This window comes from Brienomyrus brachyistius, chromosome 6 (assembly GCF_023856365.1).
Source record: "Brienomyrus brachyistius isolate T26 chromosome 6, BBRACH_0.4, whole genome shotgun sequence".
NCBI lineage: Eukaryota > Metazoa > Chordata > Actinopteri > Osteoglossiformes > Mormyridae > Brienomyrus > Brienomyrus brachyistius.
Window position 1 is genome coordinate 23,858,891 of NC_064538.1, and position 21,041 is coordinate 23,879,931.

Here is a 21,041-nt window from a genome sequence, read left to right on the forward strand (position 1 = left end):
CGGATAATAAAAGAATTCTAAAAAGTTTGTAGTATGGTAAACGTACAGACTGCAGAGGGTAAAAGAAATACACTTGGATACAAAGCCTATAAATTCACGAGGGCGTGTCGAAAAGTGCAACCAGCTACTTTGGTTGTTGATCATTAGTTAGGCTAGATATACCCGATAGTGGAGCTGGTTTTGTTCTCCATGCTATACGTTAAAAGGTGTGCAGGCTACTTGTAGTTCATTTGTTTTACATTATTTCCCTACCCTAGAAATGGACGTAAGCTGTGCCGGACCTGCCAGTTAAGCGTGTTAATTGGTGTTAAAATGAATTGTTATCCACTCTGCAGAAAAACTATTAAGTGCAAATGTTTTTTTCTCAGCCTCAAGTTGAATGTCTGATACCGGGATCCGTCATGGTAATGTTTCTTCCAATAGGCGCTCTTAGCTTCTTCGCCTTAGCGCGCACCCTACAGTGTCAACATTGTGACTCTTAGCTTCCGGAGAAATGGATTTCAAACAACAGGTATTAAGCATTTCCACTTTCTTAATTCATTTATTCTAAGTTATTTACATGTGTGCTGTTGGGTCGATTGTAGTTAACATTACAGTCCAGGAATATTTAATGAATTTTATTACAGGACCTAAACCGAATGTCATGTTTAGACATTTCTGAGTATACTATCAGGGTTGGCAACTCTCACGCATCTTGCGTGACGCTCACGGTTTCAGATTCTCACGCAACAAATCATACGGCATATTTATGTTTTTCCATTATAAACCTAAAATTAGCTACGTTAAAAGCTTTGGGGCAGTTTGCAAACGCTGCAGACTATTTACAATGTAATAAAACCGATTCATGTTCAGACGTGTCTCGAATTGAAAATCATTCTCCGGCTAGCTGACCAAAGTTGGCAACCCGTCCTATATTGGTAAAAATATTTCTCTGGCCAACTGTATGATTAAAAGGAAAACTATATTATTTATAGAAATCAATTTTAATTTGGATTAATTCCCAAATGATTTAATACCCATTTTTAAACTTGACTGATTTTTGAGACATCAGTTAACCTCCTTTCAGGAAAGAGCACAAATAATTATAGGAATACAATTTAAGGCAAAAGAGAAAAAAATGAATTTTAAAATTCAGTGCCCATGACAGACTGCCATCCAGTCTATACCCCTGCCTGTGCCCCATAAAGCCACCTGTATGTTGCAGTTGAATACTTAACTTTTACACCAACAAGTGATGATATGAAAAGCTGCAAACTGGTCAGACTGGATCTAAAACCTGACTAGAAAATGTAGACCATCAAGTTGTAGTCTATGTCTATGCACATTGTTGTTTTTGTTACAGGTTAGTGAGGTTGTGTCCACCGCCCAGTTTGGAGATTTAATAGAATTTTCCTACCCCATTGGATACTCACATTGGGGTATATATGATGAAGATGGATACATTATACATTTTGCTGTAGCAGGTAATAAATATTACTATGTTGGACCTCTGTTTTAAAAATAGCAGACGTTACACAATACCATGATTATAATAAATAAACATATTCTAACAAGTTACACTTTGAAGAAGTTAAACAGGCATGATTTGTGTACTGTGCGATTTTTCATGTCACCCTTTTCAGGCCCTACTTATAATATGGTAAAATTGAGGTGGCAAAAAATGTAATATGATGCTTACTTTAGGTATGAGATTTTAATGTACAGATCACAGAACATGAATGATTTTATATCTCCATTAACAAGCCTTGTTTAGTCACTTACCGGTGACTGATACCTACTTATCGAGTCACCACTGTGGGGGAATTGTCTTTCACCTGTATCCCATCTTGTGCATAAAGACACACATGCAGGCGAGCGCAAGCTTGGGGGGGGGGGGGGTCACAGTGTAGAGTCAGCCAGCATGCAGCACCCCTGGGGCAGAGAATTATGGGCCTTGCTCAGGGGTCCAACGGCGGCATCTGTCTGCTGGCTCTGGGATTTGAGCCACTGACTTTTTCCGAACATGGGCACAGTTCCTGACCTGCTGATGCACACATTGCACCCCAGGACAGAAAATTCTCATTACATTTCATAGATTATTAGCAAAGTCCAGGTAATAAACTGTCATGACCATTTTGTGTGTTTTGGGTTGTTATTCATTATTCTAGAGAATGCCATGACCAAAAAACTACAGCAGCACTTCTTTAAAAAGGCCAATATAAATGCAGCTTCCTAGTTGAACTTCAGCAGTAAGCCATCTTAAGCCATAGCACTGATTCAAGCAGAAATTTGGAACAGAATTTTAAAATAATATTCATCTATTTTTAAATATAGATTAACCATTGGGCAAACACCAGACCCAGACACATGCTCTGAAATAACAAATGACTTCTTTGTAGATGAGGGAGAGCTGAAGAAAAGGCTCCGCCAGTCATTGCAGACCGTGTTCCCTGTGTGCGGTGACCTCCTGCTTGGAGAGACACAGATACGGCGACAGCTCCTGTCAGAGGTCAACGTGCCCACCGGTGCACAGGTCATAATCAGCAACAACCGACATGCACGGACCGCGTCCCCAATAGCAGAAATGCGGCAGAGGCGAGATGCCTTGCTGCACAAAGAGCTCAACTACAATTTGTTCACGCTGAACTGCGAGCACTTTGCTACCTTCATTCGATATGGACAGGCTGTGTGCAACCAGGTGAGAGACAGCTCAAATCTGTAGCATTCGTGAATATTATGAGTAATCTAAACCATGTGGGTATGATCAATACAAAATAAAACTGAGGCAGTTAAGCAAATTATAGCTTAGGTTCCTAATTACATATGTGATTGGTCATATGTAGGCAATATGTTCATCTTATAAGACTGGATTTTAGCACAGTTTGATATGTCAACAGGATGGTGCATTACCAATACAACACACCATTGTAGTTAAACAGTTCATCATTAGCAAATAGTTTAAGGTAATTTACTAATTGGGCCATTTAATTGCTCATTTTCCTTTATACTATGAAATAAATACACCACTACTGCTTCTGGGAGAATGATAATGTTTCACTTTCTTATTTTTTGCTATAATATTCTATTTTACAGATACCAGGAAAATCGAAAAACATAGAATGTGAAAGTGCAACTAAGGTTTTCCAAGACATTGTTCGTGAAGTTTGGCCCTAACAGAAAATTTTGATTCCTGGTAATTCAAACTTTATTTTGAGTATTTTGTTGAATCTGGTAGTAGGTAATGTGTTTACACATAAAATTCAAATCTACGAGGTAGCATGGTGGTGCAGTGATTAGCACTGTTGCCTCACACCTCTGGGACCTGGGTTCAAGTCTCTGCCTGGCTTACGTGTGTGGAATTTGCATGTTCTCCCCATGTCATCGTGGGGTTTCCTCCGGGTACTCCGGTTTCCCCCCACAGACCAAAAATATGCTGAGGCTAATTGGAGTTAATAAATTGCCCGTAGGAGTGCATGTGTGAATGAATGGTGTGTGAGTGTGCCCTGCGATGGGCTGGCCCCCCATCCTGGGTTGTTCCCTGCCTCGTGCCCATTGCTTCAGGGATAGGCTCCAGACCCCCCGCGACCCAGTAGGATAAGCAGTTTAGAAAAGGGATGGATGGATGGAATCAAATCTACCATAGCTATAACATAATAGAGGGTAAATTATAATGTGTATTTATATGAATAAACACTGGACAATTCCTGGCTTTCAGAAGTTTATACAGAGTTAGTTCAGACTTTTGCTACTATGCTGATTACATAGGTAGCATCTCCGGACTTTGTCAGGGACCCTAAGTATGCAACAAATGCAGATCTCTTATTTAAAACACTGACACGGAATTACTTTAAGATAAAACTCTTAGCAATTTACTATTACATGTAATACCTTCCAGCTAGGTGGCTGAAACCCTCAAAAGTGAAAAAGTAATCTAGTCACATCAGTTCTATCAATTCATATTGCTGTTAGGATTACAATTGAGGAAAAAAAATTGTTGTACTTGATTATACGTCATGTCAAAATAATAAGCTTTTTACTTTCCATGTTCTCATATGTTATGCTGTGTAATGCAGTTAATGTCATTCAGTTGTCACTTTTATTCCTCCTATAATTAAAAAAATGGCAGTGACACTCCTGATTTTTGAGCCCACTGTATCATGCATGTGCGGCTATAGACCACAGCTGTTTCACTAGATTTGTTTGTTTTCGAGAAAATATTCTACACGTTGTACTTAAATTTCATGGGGGCCAATAATGGTGACCAGGACTGTATACATCTTCTAGCCATTTACCCTGGTCAGGATCATGGTGGCGGTGGAGGGGATTAAGAGCATATGCTATGCACCCTGAATGGTTTGTCGGCTCATAACAGGGCACACACATTCAATAACTATAGGCAGTACAGAGATGATAATTAGTCCAAATGTCCATATATACCTGTTATTTTGAGAGACATTTTACCAGAAATGTACATTATTTGTCCTGGATTTTAACAGTGAATAAAACTTGTATAAAACATTTTTTTTTCTAAAACTGACTAGATGGTTCATTTCTGTGAGTGTTTCTACTGTATAAAGGAATTTTTCATTCAGTATGTTCTCATGTTTTTTTTGTTAATTTTGATGGTGATTGGTTAAAAAAGAAAAACAAAAAAATGCCAATTTATCCAACAGAAATATTAATAATATAATCACCCACTGGATATGGTTTGATGTCAATATGTTGAGAAATGAAGGATTCATTCAAATAATTGTATTTCATAATCACCAATAACTGTCCTGAAATCCTCTTCTATTCAAGATATGCAGAATTGCTATTGTTGAAGGCAAATGGTGTGAAAGATTAAAGGGGAGCTGACAAATGTAATGAATTGTGTTGGATGTTGACTGGCTTGAAAATGAAGTTATTACAGTTTATCCAATTGCAATATTGATACATGGTTATAGGACACATACAACTGATGTTCTGGAAAATAAATGGGTGTGAAAATTTGCTGAAAGGGTGTGAAAGATTAGGTAGGACCCGCGGATCTCATTCAACTTGGTTTGGTGTTGATTGACTTGGAAGTGAAGGAGTTATTACGATTTATCTAATACAATATTGATAGACGGTTGTAAATCACATACAAGCGGTGTTTTGGTGACCGGTTTTGCACTTTTACGCCGGTCCCTAAGTTTTCCGGCAGTTTCGTGTAAGGAGAAGGATATTCGAGTCTTTCTTTGTATTTCTTATTAATACTGCTGGAGAATGTGGAGCTAACTAAAACTGCGAAATGTTCCCCTCATTTTACTTTACAAACCGAGCCTACTCTGAAAGGAATTACTTTCGTGTTCAGGAAGATATTGCAGTTTAGATGGCAATAACCTAGCGATTATCGAATATAAAACCAATTTCACAGCAGTAAAGTCTGGTGACAGTCAACAAATCACCTTCAGTGTTACATTATTTTCATTTTAAATCTAAAACACTGAATGGGGGGAAAACGTCTTAAGTTATGCGGTACCCAATAGCACAATGATGAACGTCTCACAGACCAAGATTTCCCGGATGCTGCCCTCACTATGACCGTTTCCCGCATGCTGCCCTCACTATGACCATTTCCCGGATATCTGCCCTCACTATGACCATTTCCCGGATGCCTGCCCTCACTCTGACCGTTTCCCGGATGTTCCTTCATTTTAGCGGAGGAACAAAAATAGCAGTGTATTCTAAGGTTCAGCTGTTGGGGGACTTAGTTTAAAACACTAAGATATATTTTAAACCTGAAAAAAATGGTTGTCGTTTAAAGGAGAAAAGCGACAGGGAGGACGTGCTGTCTGGTAGAATATTCTTTTCAAACCAATACCGTAACGCTTGTAGACCTCCTAGACTGACGTTAATGCCTAGATTGTTAGTATTAGCAGCAGCAGCAGTAGCAGCAGCAGCAGCTAAGTGTTTGATTTACTGTAAAAGAAAAACGGATACATTTACCCGGTTTTCATTTTGGTCTACGAATTTTATATTGTTTTCGTATGTAATGTTTTAATTCTGTTTTGTTTTAACGCTTGCAGTTTAAATAGATTGTTTATTTGGATTATTGTTTTCGGCTAGCTAAACGAAGCTAGGTCGTTCTTCCTTATCTATCGCGATAGCAAGCAATCCGCTAGAAGGGGGAGTTCAGCAAAAAACGCTCCGGTTTATCCATTTGTCTAGTTGTCAGACGAAGCTAAAACGGCAAACAAAGCTGACACGCATCACCAATAACGGAATAAATGCATGTGTAAGTATTCTGTAATTTGTAAAACCCGGCAACGTGCTCAGTACCGCTTTCAGTTATTTACATTGTGGCTAAGCTACAGTCCCTGTCAAAGAAGTTGGCTCGCCTGCTAGCAGGACAGCGCCATCATATGGAAATGTTGTACACTGTTTTGGACATTTTTAAATATGTTTTCTGTTGTATAAATAATCTTCCTTATTTGTCATTCTGACATAGTGTGCCTACCAGTAGTAGTATCGCCCTGCCTTTCAACCATTTGCATTAGATATGTTGTTAATTTGCTAGGATTATCTTTAAATTGGTATGATAAAGCATAAATGCAGGTATCCGTCTGAATTGTGCTGTACTCTTAGTATCAGCTTTACATGTTGTTTATATGTCAGTTTCTGGTAATTCTCCTAAATAGTGCAAACTCAGGAATTTCCCAATAGAGAAAACTTAGTGTGAAATTAAATGCATGTTTCTCAGTTCATTACTACTGGATTGAGGGATCTTAGAATGGTCATCTCCATTACCAAGAATGGTATACAAACTTAGCAAAATGATAAATAGAACTATCTATGTCCTTTAAATCCTATGTATTTGTTTCATTTTATCTAGTATTTGTGAGATATCAGTGGATAAATCCACTGTGAAACTTTCATTCATCTCAAACTTAAATATCTGTCTATAAACTACTGCCAACAGGAGATGACTTTAGAGGTTAGTTTTGTTGATTGGGTTATGGCTATTAAAGATGTGCCTCTGTGTGGGTAATGATATTACTTTACGTTTATCAGTCTTAAGGTTTATAATGTAGTTTGAGACATTGAAGTGTCCCATGTTAAAAATATAACAGTAATTTGCAATAACTGTAGTTTGGGACTAGCACAGAGTATTGCTTTGATTGTAATTTGACTTTTATAAGCATAATGAGCTATACTTTATTTAACCGTTTGTTTCTTGCTGTTTGTACAAGGTTTTAGAGGTTAAAGTCTATAAAACAATTTGTCCATCTACCCAGCAACTACAACATTAATAAAACTTGATTGAACTTGTTTAAATCAAATCTCTTTAAACCAAAAATATTTTTAGAACTAAAATAGAAGATACATTTACAGTAGAAAATGAAGTATACAATTAAATAGAGGTGCCCCAATACTGATACTATTCGGGTCCTATGCTGTGCTCATGTTCTTTTACTCATTCCCATGACAATGCGCTGATGCCTATAACCGATAGCATATAATGATGTATCAGCAATATCGTTGTCAAGCAAAATAAATGGGACAAAATATCTGTGGTGTGGATGTACTTCAAAGTTAATGATGAAAAATAAAGCATTGCTGAATGCAAATTGTGTTCTACTAAACTATCTAGAGGAAGTATGACAACAGGTTCATACAGCCCTAGTAATGTAGTTAATCATCTAAAAAAAAGAGTAAAGAGTAAAAATTGCTACTAGCGGCACTGTGCAATAACCCAATATGTAACAATAGCTAGCACAGTGTGTGAAAATATCAGATGATAACCCTTGTAAAAATAACACAAGCTCTGTATGGATGCTCCTCGCTTTATGATCTTTTGGCTCACGATATTTCATCCTTCTAGCCACGCTTTCAGTCTCTGTAGCAATCAGGAATGTAAACATTTTGTAGTGTTTAACAGTGTATTGTATGATTTTTTTCCCCCTGTGTTTAACCAGATTTCCCCAAGCCTATTATGTCTACTGAATGCCCAGGTGTGTCTCCTGCTACTGGTAAGAAGAAAAAGAGAAAAGCAATTACTTTGGAGTTGAAATTAAGATAATTGCCCAGCATGAAGGTGGCAAGTCCATAATGGCCTTAGTGCATTATTTATTTACTAATTTATCATATCATATTCATGTTTGGCTTGTGGTATTTTCAACTTATTACGGGTTATACGGAAAGTAACCCCCCAACATCTGTCAAGGAGCATCTGTATATTGTTCTTGACGATCATGCATAATATTGTAATGGTGGTATACGCAGAGCATAATTCTTCCTGCGGTGGTGTAAAGAGTTTGAACTACTGCTTTAGATTGTTTTAGGGGGTAGCGTGTGGTTCAGTGAGCTAAGCCTCTGTGTGTGTGATTGGATGGCGGTCAGGTTAAACCCAGCTTCGGCCCTTGAGCAAGGTCCTTAACCCCCAGCTTAACCCCGGTGCCCCGGCTGGAGGCTGTCCTTCGCTACCAATATTGCTCTTGCCTAAATAAGTGTCTGTGTGTCATGGAGTGCAACATGGGGTAAGCGAAAAGCAAATTTCCCCCCATGGATCAATAAAGTGTCATTATTATTATTACTGTTATTTCAGACTGCCCACATCATGTTTTAACATCATCAAATAACTGAGTTAAATCTGCTGATCCATAGATTTCCACAGGTCAAAAAAAATAAAAAATGACAGTGGGGGAGAATCTTGATACTGTTGTTTATTCCGATTCCTGATATTTTAAATGTTAAAATTAAAATATTGCGTATTACTTTTTTAGACATGGCTCATTACTAATTGACATTGATATCACTGAATAAGCAAGCATGGGAACTCATACTTGGCCTGAAAAAAAATAGTATTGTTATATCCCTAAACATAATATATAATTTAGAAACGATAAACCAATTTAACAACCAAATTAATTAATGAATGTTATTTTGGGTGGGGGCAGAGGGTTAACATTAATTTCGTCAAAATTACTTAAATGAAAACATGCCACCTGACGACTGTGAGATGACTTGGGCTAAAATCATATGCAAAAGCAAGCTGTTGAAACGTGCATATCGATCACGTACTCTGGACTAAACCTTAATCAGAAGAAGATCCTTTTTCAGAAATAAGCACTTAACACTGCACAAAAGCACAAAAAGCTGTTTTGTCTGCCTTTTTGCATGTGGGGATTGGTTTAAATGTGAGGCAACAGATTATTAAGCAGATGTTGTGATGAACATGTGCTGTGATAAGGATCGGACAGAAATCTTTGCACGACCTCTGTGAATACGATGCTCTTTCATAGTCTAGCACCGCAGTGCCTCTTTTAAATGAAGGAATTCAAAATTTGTGATCTCATTATCATCAGAAAAGCTTAAGATCCTTTAGTATTTAATAAATTATGCGGACTTTATTGAAAGAAGTGTTCTGGGGTCAGGTGTGTGGCACAGCTGCCATTAGGGCTGCACGATGTCGCATCATGTTGTAATCGCAATATGCATGCATGTGCAGTAGTCACCAAGGCTTTAGATGACGGACAGAAAAATTTGTCCAGATACCGGCTTTTCTGTACTATACAGATGTTTACTTGTACCCACAATTTAATAAGCAGATTAGTAATATAAATTCTGTGAATTCTTATGGTTATTAAATTCGGTTAGCGGAGGAAGATGGGCTGATCCAGAATTTTTTGGTTCCGATTCTGATACACATCCGCCAATACGATACAGATTCCAATTTTTACTTTAATGTTTTAATATGATAAATAAGTGTACATATTATATAAATATTAATACTTTATATTAATATTTCTTTAAAATAGTAAATACAAATAAAAAAAGTATGATAAATAAGTTTTAATTATGCTGGTATGTGCATAACGCACTGTTTCTCCTTGTTGGTACATCTTGTTTTAAACGTTTATGAGGAATTTGCGGTTCAATGCTTAAAATGCTTCACAATTTTTCTCCCACTGGCAGTATGGTCACTTGCTCTTCATTGCAATAGCAGCCTCTTGTCTGTCACAGCAGCCGAAGTTAGTGTCTCCCAAATCATCCATTACTTTTTTCATATTACTTGCATTGTCTTGCAATTGCGTGCACTTTGTATAGTGAGATTTTCTACTAAACGCTGCTTCCACTTCTCATAACTTGGTTTTTACAAAGATTGCAATTTGCTGTACTCATAGTTGTTAAAAATGTAAAAAACTTCACGATCGTCACCCTGTAATGTTCTTGTGCTCCTTGTACTACAAAGGGTATGCACATGACATCACAGCAGGCGGAAGTCACTGCTCACACCCACCAAGTGCCAAAAAACTGAGTGGCAGCATTGGCGTTCAGCTTGAATGCCACAAAAAAACATATATAAAATGGGAAAGAGCTGTCGTGATTGTTTACAAATCGATTTAACAAGAAAAAGGAACCATGACATGATGTTGCTGGAATGATATGCCGCGCAACCCTAGTCATAAGTTCCAAATCTTTGAAGAAAATACTTGCCTAACTGATGAATTTGTACCATTTTGTTAGGCAGTGCTAGTTTTTTCCACCACTTAGTGGACCTCTCGAGTAAGACATTGGTTTAACTTCACAGTTGTCATAAACTATTCTTATTGTAATCCACTTTCACTGTTGCTTATTTTCTTGTTTGAGGTCAGTGTGTAGCTCACCAGGTTATTGATCTGTGTCTGTGTCCATAAGGTGAGTTTGAATCTTGTGGCCAGCAGGGTAATCATTTCTCCATTCCTTGTGCAATGCCCTTAACTCCAGCTGCTCCAGGGGTGCTGGATGCTGACTAACCCTGTACTATGACCCGTAAACCTGTTCTGACATTCATATCCATGTGTATCCTTATCTTTATTGGGTAGTAAGATGATTTTGGGTGAGAATTACCCAATGAATGACGTTCCCTTTTCTGTTTATAAGAATGACTACTTTAGCAGCTGGTCATATATGAAATGTACAGTTTTTGTGTTTATATACAAAATATTTAAGCTTATCTTAAAAATTGAAACGCACTGAAATCAATCACCTTCAAATAACATTTTTATCTTCTGTCGTAGAAGCAAGTTGAGGGTGAATGCTGGGTGATCGACAGTTGGAAGAAGGTGGATGAAGTGACCTGAGGGTCAGTCCCAGGTGTTTGATTGTGGCTGCTGCATCCCCTTTGTGCTCACTGATCCTCTACACACTCCATCCCAGTACAGAGTGATGACTTCACAGCAGCACCCACTACCCCACGCAAGCACTAATCCTTCATTGCTCCTCCCTCGAGATCCTTCTGCCAGCCAGGGCAGGTCGTCCCTACAGCCTGGCCAGCTAGAATCCACCCATAGCGGTTCCAGCTCAAGTAGGGATATTCGCATGGGCAGTGTTGGCTCTTCCTTGTCTCTCGGGAGTTCCACTGGGGGAGGCCCTGCCTGGGCTGCCCCCACTACTTCTTCTGTCACTACACCCTCACGAAGACAGACAAGTGGACGTTTTGAACCTTGGCCAGAGGAGGCGGTGGACAGTGCATATGGACTGTATTCCCTGCATCGCATGTTTGAGATTGTGGGGGCACAGCTCACCCATCGTGATGTGCGGGTGCTCTCCTTTCTGTTTGTTGATGTCATTGATGAGTATGAGCGAGGTGGCATCCGGAGTGGGCGGGACTTCCTGTTGGCTTTGGAGCGGCAAGGGCGGTGTGACGAGACCAACTTTAGGCATGTACTGCAGCTGCTACGCATCATAACCAGACATGACTTGCTGCCCTATGTCACACTCAGAAAGAGACAGACTGGTGAGTGCATTGCTGGTTCAGGCCTCCAGGAACTTGCTTTGAAATTGCCCGGAAACAGTCTCTGGGTTAACCACATACATTTCACACCATCTTAGTCTTAGTCTTTGTCTGAAATGTATTTGACATGTAGGTGTGCTGAAGTAGCTGGTAAAATTTTTCTTCAAGAAAAGTGAAAAAAATTCCAGTTTGTGGTTGTCTAAATTGAGCATGCCAGATTACCAAATCAACAATTAATGTTTTGCTGTCCCAAATGGAAGTACCGTACTCAAATTTTGAACTATACTGGGTGTGGGTATTTGTATTTTTGAACGTCCCAAATTTTCATATGCTTACTATGAACTCTGTGACCTTCCTATGCAATGGCCATATCATTTACTTAAGGAGTGTTCCCAATGCCGGGTTTGCGGAACACTGGGGGTTTAGCGGAGGGTTTGATTAACATCCAAAAATAAACTATTCACCTGAAAAAGATGGAGCTGGACTGGATAAACTTAAAAAAATTGTCCATTAATCTGCTATCCACACCCTGGATTTACTAGTCTGTGAAACTTGAGAGATGGAACCGGGTCCACGAACATCAAAAGGTTGGAAACCCCTAATTTACTTAGTCAAAGGTCGCTTTACCCTGGATTATTATTTCTGAAATAAGCGCAAGAGTTCTAAAATATTTATCTTGTTTATGTCAAATGTATCTTGCAATATCATTATGCTTTGTTAAGAGACTATTAACAGGGACCACCGGACTTTGACAGCTGTTTACTGTCTTTTGTCTTGTGGTTTTCTACTGTGTCCTGAGGTCACTGTCTGTGCAGGTTAATAATTATTTGCTGAGTTTACTTTGCTTTTTTGTTTGTTTATTTAATATTGTTCAAAGGCTGATTCATTGAAGGGAAAAAACAAGATTATACAGGAGTATAATCACAGATTATACGACTGTTCCTTGAAATGTTCTCATATCTTAATGAAATCAATGAATAGCTGATTGTTGGCAACCAATATACAATGTGCACCATTAGGATCAGATGACAACTTCCATTGGGATAACTGGCCCTGGAAAATGAAATGGCAACGGAAGCAGTGTAACTTATCCAAATTAATTCTGCTTCATTTTATTTTAATGTTGTGAGGTGGAACTGGTTTGGCTGCTGTATGTCAGCGTTAACTGCAGCATGTGTGTGTATTCCCTGCACACCTTTTTTTGTGCTGTGACACAGACAGCAGACTGTTCATTTTTAGTTTGGTCTGTCACCTTACCTGCTGTCATTTCTGTCTTTTTAGTTTGTCCAGACCCAGTGGATAAGTACTTGGAAGAGACATCAGTGCGCTATGTTTCTCCCAGAGGAGGGGGAGAAAGCAATAAAATCACAAACCACAGGAGAACAGGTCAGACCAGAAGACCTCAGGGTTGGGATACTGGTGGCTCTTTCACAAACGTTTGTGGTGGCCTTTTATTTAATTACTTACTTATATTGATATTAAGTTATAATACAGAGCGCTGGTGTTTAACCATTGTGCGTGTCTTTTTGGCTAAAGCATTTAGAACTGGTTGCTGGCCCTTATCTAGGACGGTTTAACAGTTTAAATGTGTAAATGTGGTTAGATATAATGTTGTAAAATAAGTCAGAACTGTCATAATTTGGACGGATATAGCAAAGTTGGAGTTTGCATTTTTGTTTGTTATTTAGCGCAACGTCTCAACCTGCTGCCAGAGAAATGCTTAAGAAATGCATTGGCTGTATGTTGACACCTCTAGCTGCAACAAAGAAATTGTAGTGAAGTAAAATAATATGTAAGGCGTTAGGATGATACTGCATACTAGTGTGTCTCAGTGCTGCAAAGAAAAACCTCTGGGGCCAGACTGATATTTAACGTGTGTTGGCCAGTACGTCTTTTTCTGCCTTCTTTTCCATTACTGATAACAGGGAGCTTATTGATACAGGAGCTTTTATGATTATGCGTTTATGTTTGTGTCTTCAGAATGAAAGGCAACGTGGTGGATCCATCAAAAGTGTTAAAAGCCGTTTCTCTATCCTTCCCCTGTGTGAAATATCCCTCAACAGGCCCCCAGCCAGTAATTTGCTGCTCCCCATCCGGACCGCAGGTGTGCTCTCCACGTGCCAAGCCAGGTCCCCCTCTACCCAGTCGCAAAAGGAAGAGGGCGCATGCCACAGCAGACTGCAGGGAGAAGCAGACCTGCGGTAAGGGCTTCATCATAGTATAGGGAATTTCAGTAAGTTAGGAAAACCAAAGCTGTAAAAAGTATTTAGTACCTGCTGATAGTTATTCTGAGAATGAAAAATGAAATGGTCTTTTCTGGCATAGCTTTTAAGTAACCACTTATCTTATCATAGCTCACTTTTCTCAAAAGGCTATGTTTGTAAGGCAGATTGTGCTTTTAGTGGGGGCCCAGTCAGTTTCAGGGAACTCACATATTTAGTCATATTTTGGTCTATTGATTTGGGTTATAGTGGGAAACCAGAGGACCTGGAAAAAAACCTGGATCTAAAGCCACCAAAACAGCCCCTAACATTTGTTTTTGACTGCAGAATCTGGGAAACCTATATATTTTGTAATTAAAATCTATGCATTCTTGCCTAAGGAGTTATTTTGGCCAACTACTTTTTAAAATGTACATTAGCCTTTTGTGACATGAATATCAACATCCCATGTTGTGCAATACTGTGATAGCTGGGTTGAAATGATCAATAACTTGCGCTTAACCGTTTTTACTGTCATAGGTAACAAAAGTTAGCCAGCGCTACAGTTTTTTACCAATTTGTTCCATTTCAAGGTTTATTAGCAAGTTAAATATAACCGCCACTCATAGACAGTGTGGCGAGTTTGAGACATTATAACAGAGAGTGAAGTCACCATGTATGGAAATACTGGAAAACTGGTCACTATGTACGTACTTTGGATTCCATGGAGGTTATATTGAATGAAAGAAAATAAGGACTGTTTTGTGTCTGTTGGCATGACTCTTGGTTACACCACCAACGTATTTGACCCTGTTGGAACATAAGTTCTATTTGGCTGTAGTTTATTTTGAATATCTCAATATTCATCGCAATGTACTTTTTTTGCAATTTTCAGGCCTAATATAATTAATAATCTGTGTAGCAGTGATGAAACCTGTCATCGCGTCGCCTAATGTGTTTGATCCATTTCGTTCCACAGATATTCGCCTGCGAGTCCGTGCGGAGTACTGCCAGCATGAGTCTGCCTTGCAGGGCAATGTCTTCTCCAATAAGCAAGAGGTCCTTGAGAGACAGTTCGAAAGGTTTAACCAGGCAAACACTATCTTGAAGTCCAGAGACCTTGGCTCTATCATCTGTGACATCAAATTCTCAGAGCTTACCTACCTGGATGCATTTTGGCGGGACTACATCAATGGCTCATTGCTAGAAGCCCTAAAAGGCGTCTTCATCACAGACTCGCTCAAGCAAGCAGTGGGGCATGAGGCCATTAAGCTTCTTGTCAATGTGGATGAGGAGGACTACCAGGCAGGCCGACGGAAGCTTTTGCGCAATCTTGTCGCAGCTGGGGGTGCCGGAGGCAGCCGAGAGACTGTGCCGATGTAAGGCCACAGCATGTGCATGTGCCTGGGAGGAGGGCAAGGGTCCCATGGGAATGGGTTTGAGTTGAGGGATTGGAAATGTTATACGGAAGGGCTGCACCTCAGGAGAGTAGAGTATTATTCATGGAGTTGACCTAGGAACTCAAACGGGCCAACTTTACTGCAGCGTTTAGCATGGAAAGTCTTAGCATTTAATTGGTTGTGCTTTGAAAATAAATGGATAAAGACTGCCTGGGAGAAGTCCTTTTGTGGGGGGGGGGGGTGGAATTGAGGTATGTTGTGTGGAAAAAAAAACCTGTGAGATACAGATTTTTATCAGAAGTTTGAAAAATAGTTGATTGCAATATTTTGATGAAGAACATTTTCCTTTTGTCATAAAGTTATGTCTATGGTTAAAACTGGCCAGTTGGCATAGTGCTTGGTTGTCCTAAACACTTTGCAAAAGCTTGGGATGGCCAGTAGAAGATCTAGTATTCTTAAGAGACCCACAGTGTTTCTAGGACTCTGCATATGTTTGAAGCGCACCCCAAAGTCATTTTAAATACTGGTCACTTACCTGAGCCCCTTCAGCTTCCAGTGCTGTATCATTAGTTATAGCAGTTTCCTTGTAGAACATTTCAAAAGGCAGACCTTTTTAAAGGAGATTTGGTTAATTACATAAACACATGCCTCACTAATTCTGAAGACAGTCCTACCCGTGCTTTTGCTTTGTATGGCCTGGCTTGTTAGGGGTCAAGCTTGGTTACAGAGGAGCCAAGATAATTGCTTAAGCAATTGGTAAATGTGAATCAATATAGGATCTTTTACATAGTATACACTGAAACGGGAAAAATGCCCCTTTTTGTAAGGGAATACGTTGTAAGGTTTTATAAAAGAATTCAGGCATACATGATTATCTGTTTTAGTTCTGTCTTCATCTTTGACCCCCCAAACCTTGATTTATTTGATTTAGTTATTTGAATTAGTTCTGTTCAGTTACATTTATATATAATCTGCAGTGCTTTGACAAGTGTTACCTGCAGTTATACTTAGGATTTTTACTGAAATCGTATTTGTTGATACTGCAGCCTTTGAACTGTAGAGTATAACACTCCTACAGTAATGCCCAAATCTGTTTTCCCTCATGGTTGACAGTATCGTTTGAATTTGTTACTGACTGTTGGGCTAGAGGACCTGAAATGTATTTGTAATTACAGCGCTTGTAACAGATGGTCTTGTCATGCTGACGCATTGGCCAGAGGAATTTAAAGTCACCAAACATTCTTTTATTTTCTTTTTGCATGAACTAGGGAGGAAAGGCATTTAAGCCAGGATGGACACTGGACTCTCTTAGTCACGAGTGGACAGCAAAAATCATAAACTGTGAATTTCATCTGCCTGTATTTTGTTTATACAAGGGGAACAAAGTATTTTCGGAATAGGAAGAAATTTAAGTTATTTTTCTTACTTTGGTTATATGACAGCTGAAGTTGTGACTTGACTGTTTGGCACTCCTATCAAGTCTTTTTATGCCATTTCAATCACACAGAACGTTTGCAGTGCAGTAATGTTGACCTGTGGGGATCAGGCCCATCCTCCTTTCCATTGTATAAATAGGTGAACATTCAGCTTGCATTTATAATAAGCTGTGCTCACTCTATGTCCACACTTGTATGACCAAGAGGCCAACAGTACAACTCATGGTGCGTTGGTGGAGGGTTGTCCATGAAAATACATTTTGGCAGCATATTGTTACGTTTGATTTGAATTTTAATTAATATATTTTTATGAGTGACATCATTTTTCATGTCTGTGTATAGCCTGCAGCAAGGTAACCAATGTCAAAAATCAACAGGCAAATGGAAAGGGATCCCATTGCCACAGAAGTTGGTGTTGTTGGATTACCATTTTGTTCTGTTTTCTTACTGGAATAATATAACAAGAAGCTGTAAGGATGGTATCTATTATATAGGTTGTACAATTTGTATACATAATGTATGTTTGGGAGTCCTGATAAATTTGACATAGGCCTAGATGATAAACCCCAGAACAAAATAAACACACTCACGTAAAATTTGTAAAAGTATGGACATGTATGAAGACTGCTATTCTGGTTTCAACTGCTATTAATGAACCTGTAGATCTATAAGACGATCATTTTTAGATGTTTTGTATTGATACATTTTTTTTTTCTTTTCCATAGCCAAAGCAAGCAGGAGTAAACTGAAAGGTGAACTTCCACCCGAGGCCACACTAGTACATGGAATAGAGCACTTTATTTTTGGTGTCCAAACGTTAACATATATTATTCTCTATTGCTCATGCAGTGAACATGTAACAAAATACCACCCTTAAATATTTGCCTTACCACTTTGCATTTAGTTTTTTTTTTCCATTTCCCATTTAAAATGGTTTTGATTTTGATGACAGATTGATATTCCGTGTGTTCCGGGTGTTTCTACATATTTGATCGGTACAATTAATGTCTGTACGATAAAATGTATTGTCTACAAAAAAATGAATAAAGATGTTGCATAATCAGTTTCACTAAACATGTTTGACAAATTCTTGTGGATTGCTGATCTAAACAACATTCAAGAGAGATGCTACACATCCCTTTGTGCTAATGGTAACTAATTGTGCAACATGTGCTAACTGAATGTGTGGATCTAATCTGATCAGCTGGACTGATTATACTTAGAGTATTTGTGACCTCAAGGTATTTCCATGTATGTATTTTATTTTGCATTTTATTTTGTTTGTGTATGGTACTGTAGTCAGCCAGGCATCAGAATGGCTTGGTATTAGCACTATGGCTTCACATCTCCAGTTTTCGGATTGAAATCACACTTGTCTTTGGATGTAGAGTTTGCAGGTTCTTGTGTTGTGTGGTTCACCATTAGGTACTCCAGTTTCCTCTGGCAGTCCAAAGACTGGCAGCTGGACTTACTGTCATTTTATAAATTAAATTACCCTTAATATGTCATTGTGTGCCTTGACATGGATTGGTATGCTGTCCATAGAGTTGCCCTGCCTTGTGTTCTGTGCTGTATAGGACAGGCTATCCACGAGAAGCAGTTGGAAGATGCGTAGGTGGATGCATGGATAGAGGGATGTACTATACTTACACTGGCCAAGGAAAGTGCTGCTATAATGTTTTACAATTTTTCAAAATAGATTTACAGTTTTTTGTTGTTAAAAACACCTGAGCCTTATTTAATGACCAAATACTTTGTTTTCCAGTAACTACACACATTTCACTAGAATGAATTTCTCAGCCAGAAACAAATTCAGGGTGATATCCAGGAAAACTTTTGTTTGCCTGAAATGTGGATTGATTCTAATTTACAAAATTATAGTTTTAAGATGGTCATTTTGTGTGACCATCAAACATTTCTGTTGTATTATGTCTGAATATACAAGGTGTTCTTTTCCTGTTAAAGTCTGTAACGTGACTTTAAAAGTTCTGTATGTCAAACACACTGGGAAAGAAGTGAACTTTGAGCAGTTAAGTTCTGGGGATTCAACTGTAAACACTTCCATGTTTTTGTGCAATTGCTTATACAACAGATGACATGGTATTTATACTGTAAGGCACAATCCAATTTAATGGAAGTGACTCAAATGAAATTTAGTATTTAAATTTGTATGCCGGTGACATCTCTCTACAATGGCACCTGTCAAGCGTGGCATTATATATTATGCAAGTGAACAGTCAGTTGTTGTAGTTGATGTGTTGGAAGCAGTAAAAATGGGCAAGCAGAAGGATCTGGGCAACTTTGACAAGGGCCAAATTGTGATGGCTAGATGACTGGGTCGGTGCTTCTTCAAAACAGCAGGTCAGTACGTACCAAAAGTCCATGGAAGGCCTGCCAATGTGCAAGCAATGGGGTCATGGGAACCCGAGGCTCGTTGATACGAGTCAGAACCATGGACCATGGAGCAATGGGGGCAGGTGACCTGGTCTGTTACATCATTTAAATGGCCAGAATGCACCATGTGAAGAAGGCAAGCCATTGGAGATAGTGTGGTGCTCTGGGCAATGTTTTCCTGGAAACTTCCATGTGCATGCTACTTTGACACATACCACCTACCTAAACATTGTTGCAGACCAAGTACACCCATTCATGGCAATGGTATTCCCCAATGACAGTGACCTCTTTCAGCAAGATAATGCACCATGCCCCACTTCAAAAATTGTTCAGGAATAGTTTGAGGAACATGAGAAAGAGGCCATGGAGCAGACTTCACTTCCAAATTCCCCATATCTCAATCCGATTGAGCATCTGTAGGATGTGCTGGACAAACAACAAGCCTCACCTTGAATCTAAGGTCTTAAAGGATCTGCTGCTAACATCTTAGTGCGAGATACCACAGGACTCTTTCAGTGAGATTGTGGAGTATTCACTAATCAGTCATAACATTAAAAACAGTGCAGTAATATTGTGTAGGTCCCCCTGGTGGCACCACAAGGCATGGACTCCATAAGACCCTTTCACCAGTTCATATTTTCATAGTCTTTTTTGCTCCTCACTACTAACCATGTGTGGAAGAGAAAATCACTTCAGGTATCCTTTATTAACAAATGTGCCCGGCAGCCTCCTAGGAGTGGACTGGAAGGCTTCTAAGCGATGACAATAAATATAACTCAGATCAAAGGTACAACAGGATCATGGGCCAGGAGGTGTGCCATTTGGTCCGTTGTATATTTGCACCTCCTTGACTGGAGGGCCAGGAAGGGGTGAAAGTAACTGCATGTCATTTGGACCCTATGAGCTAGGTAGGCCACTTGCATATCAAAGGGAAGGAGTATATTGTCAGTGGGTGATGAGAGGTAGTTCTCATGGTTGGAAGAGCAAAAGAAATGTTGGTTTAATGGGTTAAAAAATTATTTTTAAAACTACAAAACAAGGGGTGTAAAACCAAACCAAAAACATCTATGTGAAGTTGTCCTGTGCTATAAACCACATCTTGCTAAGTAGGTGGGAAGGAACCTCTGTATCAACTGGCATAGACAAGTATGTCAATTTCAAACTGTAGAAGAGTTCCGAAAGAATCAAACTTGCCACAATGTCACAGATGTCGGGGGCTGGGATTTCATGCTTGGGATCATTGTCTTATAAAAAGATAAGTTTCCTAACAAGCTCCATTTTTTGCACTGAATCTAGTTCATAGTATATTCCCACAGATATCATTCTGACTAGGTGACCAGTCCCAGCTGATGAAAAAATGTTGCATAATGTTGTTCCCAGCATGCTTTATGTGAGTCAAGCAGTACTATGGATTTTCAGATACCAGTTATGTGTTCAAGACCATCTGTTTCAAGATTAAGACAAGATCAAGACTCATCCAGTCGAAAACCAAGTTAAGACCAACACCTATCCGAAGCAAGATCAAGACTTAAAATCAAGACCAAAAGAAGACCAGGACTTGAAAATTCACAATAAGAATTTAGATTTTTTTTGGTTGGGTGCACCCATATTGAGGCTATACTTTCATTTATGTAATTCCAAGAGACTCTGTTACTGAAAAACTGCAGCTATATGCTGCAGCACTCCAGTAATTTCTCAGCAGAGTCCTCCTCTTCATCAAAGTCAGACTCTGGAGCAGCCATGAGAGCTGCTCTTTTCTTAGGCGCTCAGACATCTCTGGTTGCTGTGGCTGTGCAGCCTTCTGCTCCCCAAGCAAGGCCCAGATCAAACCACACTCAGGCAGATACTTAGGGTCCTTAAACCTAGGATCAAGTGCTGTGCAAATCTTCAT

The 21,041-nt window shown here is 39.2% G+C and overlaps 2 protein-coding genes across 8 annotated transcripts; both read left to right on the forward strand.

The window, feature by feature from the left end:
* Positions 1-162: 162 nt before the first annotated feature.
* LOC125745409 (phospholipase A and acyltransferase 1-like) lies at positions 163-4,845 on the forward strand. Of its 3 annotated transcripts, none has more exons than XM_049018258.1 (5): positions 172-265; positions 369-511; positions 1,343-1,463; positions 2,379-2,677; positions 3,073-4,845. In XM_049018258.1, the coding sequence occupies exons 2-5, from the start codon at positions 494-496 to the stop codon at positions 3,151-3,153; spliced, it is 519 nt and encodes a 172-aa protein (XP_048874215.1). In that variant the 5' UTR covers positions 172-265; positions 369-493; the 3' UTR covers positions 3,154-4,845. The 3 variants fall into 3 exon arrangements, with proteins under 3 accessions (XP_048874214.1, XP_048874215.1, XP_048874216.1); XM_049018259.1 differs by having other exon boundaries at positions 190-206; XM_049018257.1 differs by having other exon boundaries at positions 163-511.
* Positions 4,846-5,608: 763 nt separating this feature from the next.
* dedd (death effector domain containing) lies at positions 5,609-17,830 on the forward strand. Of its 5 annotated transcripts, none has more exons than XM_049016936.1 (8): positions 5,609-5,798; positions 6,111-6,238; positions 7,920-7,973; positions 11,004-11,722; positions 13,001-13,105; positions 13,783-13,920; positions 14,900-15,299; positions 17,482-17,830. In XM_049016936.1, the coding sequence occupies exons 4-8, from the start codon at positions 11,152-11,154 to the stop codon at positions 17,498-17,500; spliced, it is 1,233 nt and encodes a 410-aa protein (XP_048872893.1). In that variant the 5' UTR covers positions 5,609-5,798; positions 6,111-6,238; positions 7,920-7,973; positions 11,004-11,151; the 3' UTR covers positions 17,501-17,830. The 5 variants fall into 5 exon arrangements, with proteins under 5 accessions (XP_048872893.1, XP_048872894.1, XP_048872891.1 ...); XM_049016937.1 differs by having other exon boundaries at positions 6,172-6,238; XM_049016934.1 differs by having other exon boundaries at positions 5,609-6,238.
* The last annotated feature ends 3,211 nt before the right edge of the window (positions 17,831-21,041 follow it).